At 38.9% G+C, this 8,854-nt stretch overlaps 1 protein-coding gene across 1 annotated transcript in view; it reads left to right on the top strand.

Annotated features, from left to right (window-relative positions):
• LOC139737578 (AP-4 complex subunit epsilon-1-like) overlaps positions 1 to 8,441 on the top strand; it is a 51,412-nt gene extending 42,971 nt beyond the window's left edge. Inside the window, exon 23 of the mRNA XM_071648260.1 lies at positions 7,986 to 8,441. Within this exon, the coding sequence (XP_071504361.1) occupies positions 7,986 to 8,155 (170 nt within the window). The 3' untranslated portion in view covers positions 8,156 to 8,441. The remainder of the gene's footprint in view (positions 1 to 7,985) is intronic.
• Positions 8,442 to 8,854: the final 413 nt, after the last annotated feature.

Below are 8,854 nucleotides of genomic sequence, written 5' to 3'. Positions count from 1 at the left end.
GCTACTGCTTCGAAAGTTGGCATTAATTATGGACAGAATGTGTTAATAAGGCATGCTTAATTTCATTTTAATCTGATAATCCCTTCATTGTTGTTACTCTGGTGGTTTACTTCCTGTTTTTTGTCCCATTCATCGCACAGCCAGCACGGTTTGGTAAAGATTAAGCGCTTGAATAGACACTATACTTCAGAGCCTCTTTTCTCAGTTCACACTTTTCCTGAGTTTGTGCTTTCTTTCCAATATTAAGATAGGTTGCGAGAGTCCATTTGATTTGAGTTATACATCATTTTAAAGCTTAAAGTCTGCTCTTTCAGAATATGGTCTTAGCTAAAAATTCATGTCTGGCGACTTTTTGTTTGTTTTGAGGTGCAGAGTCACATTTCATCATGTAGTGAGAGTGTGAAGCAGTGTAGGACCCTACTTCTTTTGTTATGTTTATGTTTGTGATCATGTTAGTGCAGTTGCCATTGTTTAATCAAGACTCAGATGAACAGGAATACAGCTACAGCAAGACAATTTTACTCTTATCACTTTCAAGGTATATCATTTCTACCTCGCAATCAGGATGAGAGGTCAGTAAAATGGGATGTATACTTTATCAGATATTTGTACATAATAAAAACTCTGTAGAAAATTAAGTTTACTTAGGGAGGAAAATGAAGTGGATTTATTGCAAATGTGTACACTAGACCCCACGTTCATGCTGGGTTCTGTGTCGAGGGAAAAGTCGGGAGAGACCTTGTAATTTTTAGGACTGACTGTCCACACTACTACCTGGACTGTCCCTGAGCTACAAGGGCAGTGGGGGTGTGGGGCAAGCCCTGCCAGTTGACACCAGAGTGTGTGCATGCACACATTTGATGAATATAGCTGGGCACTATTAGTCATGGCCCAAGGTCATTCTCCCCTCCAAATTTTGTCCCAGGACCCCGGACCTGACAAGCTTCATGGGGACACTGGGAGAAGTCCCAGTGAGTGTCTACACTGTGGTTTGGGACGGGGAAATTACTGCACCATGGAACTGTAGACTTTATGAAGGAGTGTACAACGTTAACTCAAGATCTTGAGATTTATTGCTGTTCAATGCATCACATGGTCCACCTTTCAGGCTTAGCCTTGCACAGCCCTTTGATGAAATATGCTGCTGTTGACACATAAACATATCAGCCCCTGCTTCAAGGTTATTGAAACTAAGTTTGCCATCCAAGTCAGGTAGACCTTTGTCTCTGGTGACTGCCCACCTGTACATATGCAGCTAAGCATTTTAGTGATATCCAATTGTATGCAAGTTATGGTGTCATGTGTAGCCCCATTTATTGAACTTTGTGGCATATATGGATACCTCAATGCCTGACCTCTTCTAATTAAGATAGCCAGTTACTGTATACGCTGTTATTTTTGCATGCAGATATTTTCGCGAACGAGGAGGTCACAGACATTTTCGCGAGATGTTGTTTTCGCGAATTGACACAGAGGCCTCTATAAGTGCACTACTACCTTAGCATATATGGTGACATTTTTGCGTGTTGTTAAATTTGTGGTCCAACTGTGATTCGCAAAATTCAAAAAAATTAAACCCTCGTGAAAATAACAGCTTATACAGTAATTAGGAAAAAGATCTTTACTCCAAGGTTGTCCAGATTAAATGGAGGCGACTGTGCCAACATCATTTTTTTCCACTGTTAAGGAAAAATGTTGTGCTTGCATGTCTGAGCTATTTCCTTCCTGCTCTGCACCAGGTGGTTCCGTAAATTTCTTGCACATGCATGTTCGCATCTGCGTATTTTGTGAAAATGTGTGTATAATGTGAATGATTACATACAGCTGATAAGTTATTGATGCAGTATGGAGACCTCTTTTGATTACGATGTCATTGTTGATAGGAATGACACTGACTCACACAAATGTGTTTATTTGCATTATGCCAATCCACTTCTGTGTCACTTTCCAGTATTTTGTGTCCTCCATGATACCCCTCCCTTTCACACCCCCTCCCTTTCAAACTCCCCTTTACACCCCTCCATTTCAACCCCCCTTCACACCCCCTCCATTTCAACCCCCCCCCCCCCCTTCTGTAAAGCTATTTTGTAAGTATGTGTGTGTTTGTGTATGGGGATGTGAGTGCATCCTTTTTGTTTCAATCTGTGTTTCATGTGTACCTAGTATATTTTTTTTTAATAGTGCAGTGACCAACTTGGTGTCAATTTGTAACTACATTTAAAGACACTTCCCTCTCTGAAACTTTGTTTCCAGGTGACCTTTAAAAATTCATTTTACCTTCTGGACAGCTTACAATGACCCATCCTAGACTAGTTCTGGCATCCTGGTCTATACTTCTTCTTCTTTGTTTTTTTCCAACTCAGCACTTCCTGATACTTTTTACACTGCAAGCATACATTGCATCCGTGTGTATTGAGATCAGGAAGTGATGACCTATTGAACCCTGATAGGATCACTTTCCATACTTTCACCATTGTCTTTAACCTCCATTGAAAAGGGCAAGGAACAAAAGATTGCAAGTTCTCACGTTCCCTTTATTCTGTTGTTGAAGGACAAGTTGCGGTAGAAGGTCTTAGACAGTTGCAGTGTACACTGTAACTAAAATTGTGACTACACTGTTCCTCAAGTTTTGAGAAAGGCAATACTTCCCCAGTCCTTCTTTGTATTGGTCTTGTCACCATTTGCAGTAAATGTCTGATTTGCTCTCCTCATTTTTCCCCTAGCTATTTTGATATGCCACACATTGATCTTAAACTATCAAATTGAATTGAATTGAATTGAATTAAATTAAAATTAAAATTAAATTAAATTGAATTAGATTAGATTAGATTGAATTGAATTGAATTGAATTGAATTGAATTGAATTGAATTGAATTGAATTGAATTGAATTGAATTGAATTGAATTGAATTGAATTGAATTGAATTGAAATGAATTGAATTGAATTGGATGATATGACAATATGAACAACATTCAGACTATGGCTTTTTACATCAGTTTCTGTCCACATTGAACTAGTCATTATATCATTTTTCAATCTATGTGTTCATTCCTTCATCAGTCAGAGTAGCTGTACCATAAAACATTATACATGGAAACCCCATTATAACGAGGTCGGTGGGACCACCAATTTTTCCTCGTTATAACCGGTACCTCGTTATAAACGTATGCATTTTTTTACCATTTTAGTATGTGCAAATGAAAATGGGACCAGTAAAATCTTCTCGTTAAAATCAATATCTCGCTATATCCGAGCTCGTTACAACGGAGTTTCCCTGTATACGAGAATGAACAGACCATGTTAAAAAAACAACAACAAAGAAGCGAACAAAAAAACTCTAAGAATGTTTTGTAGTCTTTAAAAACAATCTTTTGATATATTTCATTGATCACTAAATGCCTTTGTCTGTGCCACTCTGAATGCATACACACCCACTGATGGTTCTGTACATATACCCACTTTAACCTCTTGAGGATGAACTGAATTTGCTATAACACACATTTCCCATAGACATTTCCCCCAGCATACTCAGGACTACTTAGTCTTCAGTGGGTGAACTGTATGTGTTCCCATTTCCTGGATGCATGTATCAAAGTGTACAAATGAACATTGATGACTTCAGTTTCAGTTTCAATCTATTTGATTTCACCAAAATAGGGGGGAAAAAATATGAATAAAAAAAGAAACATCAGTATCAGTGTACCATTACAAACAGATCATGTTAATAAAAGAAAAATAGTGAAATAGAATTACAAATGTATACAGATGTACACAGGTGTGCTGTGGTAAGCAGAGGCCAGAATGGAAGTGACCCTTATCTAACCCGATTAGGAGGAGGTCCGAGTATACTCGGGAAGGTGTCTATGGGAAATGTGTGTGATACACTTGTATCAAAATCAGTCTGTTCTCAACAGGTTAAGGATAACCAATGATACACACAAACTGCAATCACACTTCTGATCACACCTCACATGAATTTACCACACTACTGATTAACCCCCCCCCCCCCCCCCCCGAAAAAAAAAAAAAAGAAAAAAAAAGGAGAAGACAACAAACAAAAAAACATCACTAGCATTCTCCATGGAAGTATCTTAAGTTCAATGAGAGTCTCATTGAGTTGTTCAGAGACCAGAGCAAGTAACATCAGGTTACTTTGCAGTTTCTTTTGTTTTGTTTTTTCTAGGGTAAGGAACTACTACTTGTCATATATAAAGATTTACATCCCCATATCATCACAGTACTGATGAATTTGTAGACATTAAAGCCCTTAAAACTCCAAAGTGAGATTTGGCCAAAATCACAGGAAGTTGATAATCTATAACTTTTCTTTTCAATCAAAAGTTTAATATCTTGAGTACATCCTGTCTGATAGTCAAAGTCCAAGCCTGGTCTGAAAGTGAAAACTCTTTTGAGTGCTTGAAGCACATTACTGTGGTTTATTTAATTGACCCATTGTTTGTGAATGCTTTATATCCTTTTCCTTATAGTGCCTTTTCTTTGGTTGGTTTTGGAAATGAGATGAATATAAAAATGCTTAAGGACGATCCTCAGTTAAAGTGAAATCCATGTCATTTTCTTGAAACTTTTCATAATGTAACTTTGACTCATCCGAAGCCCAAATATGCAAATAAATCCATAGGTTCATCTGCTTGTATTTCTTGTACGGGACTTTGAAGAATATGACTGGTCTGCCGTCCAGTGCTAAAATGATAGCGTTACAGGATCAAGACCATGATTGGCAACAAAATCTGCAATGACAAACTTAAATCCCCATAATTCTTTCAAAATCCATGTTATTTCCTCCAAATTTGCAAGAATTGCAGAAAAAAGGAACCCAAAACGAAGAAAAGGTTTTAAAGTTAGGGTTTACACTCTAATTCTTGAGCAAGCAGCGCCCTCACGCGGCAGAAAATACCGAAATCTCTCAAATCCTTCTCATTGATGTTTTCTGTTAGGGGTGAGCTAAAGGACAAGGTTCATAAAACTTATGCTGTACATGCAAAACCCATGTCATTTTCACGGAACTTGACCAAATTGTAGAAGAAGACTTAATCATTCCAGAAAAACGATAAAAAGTGGGGGTTCATGTGCTCGTTTTTGTGCTAGCAGCGCCCCCATGCGACATATATCATCGTAAGCCCCCAAAATCTGGTCAGAAACCTATGCAGGGATGCCCTGACAGGGTACGTTCATAAATCTCACGTTGTTTATTCAAAACCCATGTCATTTTCACGAAACTTGTAGAAAAAGGCTTACTAATTCGAGAAAAACGATAAAAAGTGGGGGTTCATGTGCTGGCAGCGTCCCCATGCGACATATATCATCGTAAGTCCCCAAAATCTGGTCAGGAACCTCGGCAGGGATGCCCTGACAGGGTGGGTTCATAAAACATATGCTGTACATTCTAAACCCATGTCATTTTCACGAAACTTGACCAAATTGTAGAAGAAGACTTACTCATCCCAGAAAAATAGTAAAAATGGGGGGTTCATGTGCTTGTTTTTGTGCTAGCAGAGCCTCCTTGCGACAGAAATCATCGTAAGACCCCCAGATCTGGTCAGGAAACAATGCAGGGTTATACCCTGCCAGGATGCATGAATCTCATGTGGTTCACTGAAAAAAAACAACAACAATGTGTCACAATTGCAGTGATATGGTGAACAAATATTCAGAAAGGAAGGTCCATGTGCGTTTTTTGTTATCATTTCCCTTAACACAGCCATAATGATATTATGTGGACGCAAGCGTGGAAAACATTGACATGTTTATAATTTGTTTGCTTATTTTACCCACTTGCTGCAACCAGGTGCAGAAAGTGATAATGGAGGAAGAAGAATAAATATAAGGAAATGGGATTTTGGCATTAGTCTGACGGTCCTCCAAAGGAAAAACAATTAATCTTAACATAATGACGTTGATTGAAGATTGCAAGTGTTGATTATTGCAGTGGTTGGTAAAGTGCGTGTTGTATACTATGAAGATTTACCCTGAGTACCCCCCCCCCCCCCCCGAAAAAAAATGATTCTCCTTTTGTTACACCAGATTTGGTGATCAACGATTAATATCTGAATGGTGAAAGTGATAAATACATGTTTGATAATACTTTCATGACCTTGTATTTTGTAAACAAAATTAAAAAAAGAAGCAATATTTTGTATTAGTAATGACAAGTTTAGATCTAATTTAGATTTTAACAGAGATACTCAGATTGTTTTAGTTACTAGACCTAAAGATGAAATGTGTGTCATGAATTATGTTTGTTTTGTTGTTGTTGTTGTTGTTGTTTTTAACACCTAGTCTGTAGACTAGTAGTCCCCGACGAGGGCCTGTAGGCCCTAGGTAGGCCCTACCTTAGCACTCGACTTGACCAGTTGATGAACAGATAATGAAATGCATGTCACAAAACAGATAATAACGTTGATTGAAGATGGATTGAAAATGGAAACAGCTGATCAGTTCCACTTCCAAGCTTCCCAATCGTCGATCAGTGTTGTTTTACCATGACCATGTATATGATATGCGGCTCAGACCTCTGAACATTGCGTACGTACAGATTGTAGCGCGTACAGTCGGCACGCGAGCCGAGCGAGGCTGCCCAGCGCAGCCACCGCCGCGCCGCGGGGGGGAGCTGTCGGGTATCCGTACGTACCAAACTCTAGCTCAATCTACTAGTACTAGCAGCTGCTCAGCTCAGCTCTGCTAGCTCAGCTCATCACTCGTGCCTGCGCTTCTACGCTCTTTGTTATGTCACTGCCAACCTGCGCAGCTAGGATGTGCATAAACTCAACTGAGGAACGTCCTTAAATCAGAAAAATAAGTTAGCCAAATTCATGAGACTTTTTTCTTATGAGTAACCTAAATATAAAGTGTACATAGGCCTATATCTTAGTGATGATATATTTTTGTTAATTACTCATAAAGGGCTTATATGGTAAATTTTATAAACCTTGTGAATACTAACTTGCTACCTGAACCCCCCCCCCCCCCCTCCCCCAATCGCAGCAGGGCTACCTGTGGCAGCCCTTACATGTACTTTTTGTGTATTTGTGTTTGCATGTTTGTATGTGGAGTAATGAGTGAAAATGGGTATGGTTCTTTCCCTGCATTCGTATTGCTCATACCTCATCGTACTGTGTGGTTTAATTTCCCAACTTTGATAGAAATTCATTTATTATTATTATTTATCTTTTTTGAGTGAGTGAGTGAGTGAGTAGAAGTTGACATGGCAAGAAACTGTTCGGGGGTGAAGAGCTACACCGCCTATTTACATATATACAGCTGTATGTTCATATTTGTGTAGCATCATCTTCTTATGCATTTTGTGTTTCCCACTTTGCTGCCTCTTGGAATATAAATTGTGTATTCTAGAGTCTGCTTCATAAGTTATGCAATTTTATTTCTTTTTTTTAGGGGGGGTTATCTTTTTGTTTTTTGGCTGAAGAGTGTTTCAACCTTTGCATAAACTCCTACACACCGTGAATGATAGAAATAAAAGGAAGTATAGTGAAGGGAAGACATTAGTCTGATTAGAAAAAGACATATATATATATATATATATATATATATATATATATATATAGCAATAATAAAGTCACAACAGAGGAATGCAGGGAATGCATTAATAGCCAATCTTGATTTAATGAATAATCCGAATTTTCGAGGAACCTTCCTCTTCTTCAGGGATGAAAGAAGAGGAAGGTTCCTCGAAAATTCGGATTATTCATTAAATCAAGATTGGCTATTAATGCATTCCCTGCATTCCTCTGTTGTGACTTTATTATTGCTATTTCTAGTACTGCCAATACGCGGAACAACTACAATGTTTATATATATATATATATATATATATATATATATATATATATGACATGAATGTCTGCATGAAATGAAAGTGACACTTGTAACACAGCACACCCCCCCCCCCCCCCCGAAAAAGTAAAAACAATAATCAAGATCTATTGTTTCTATCTCTGTCTTGCTGCCAGGCAACGAGGGCATTATCTGTGGCTCCCTGCTGGGTTCCTCCACCTGTCTGGTCCATGTCAAGATGGAGGGTGGTAAGCTGGACCTCTGGGTCAAGTCCAGGAGCAAGCTGCTCTCCCAGGTGTTGGCAAAGAACTGCGCCCGTCTGCTGCGAGGAGAAGCAGTGAGGTAGCCCCCCTGGAAACCACACGTACCTCCTGCTACTTCTACTCTTGCCGCTACTTGCCATACCTCAAGTCTGGACATGTCACAACTACAGTTGCAGTAACATTTCAGTTCAATCTGTAATGCCATGAAAATATGCATATGATGTTAATCCCTGTGTGCTAGGGAATGAAATGTGGCAATCCTATTAATCCATTGAAGACCTCTACTCCCGAGTATACTCAGGCAAGAGTCAATAGGAAATGTGTGATAAAGCAAAATCAGCCTGTCCACAATGGGTTAACATTGATATGATGCTGGGCTGTCACCTATATACTGTAAGAGAGCACAGCCCCATTCTAAGGAACTGTAAGAAGCCTCCTTGAATCGGAAAGACAAGTGGTGTCTCGATGTTGCTATTCTTGGGGATTGCTGACACACAGTGCATCCTTGAGAATCCATATGTGAGTAGGCTCAGGGTATGACTAGATTTTGTTGTTGTTGTTCTTCTTCTTCTTATGAGGGGGAAACCAATAAAGAATCACTCCACTTAACAATCCAGAGCAAAAACATAATGTCCTTAACAAGCTCTCAAGGAAAGAGAGGAAAGCAAAAACAAAATAAAGAAATATAGATTGAGACCATAATATCTGGATTGAATTAACAAACATGAAAAGAAAAAGGTTCTTTGAACCCTGCATGCATGTATAGAAATAGATTTAAGATG

This window comes from Diadema antillarum, unplaced genomic scaffold (genome assembly GCF_040938485.1).
Source record: "Diadema antillarum isolate AM-2024a unplaced genomic scaffold, OU_Dant_1.0 seq00000696_RagTag, whole genome shotgun sequence".
NCBI lineage: Eukaryota > Metazoa > Echinodermata > Echinoidea > Diadematoida > Diadematidae > Diadema > Diadema antillarum.
This window is presented reverse-complemented; position numbering and strand designations above follow the sequence as displayed.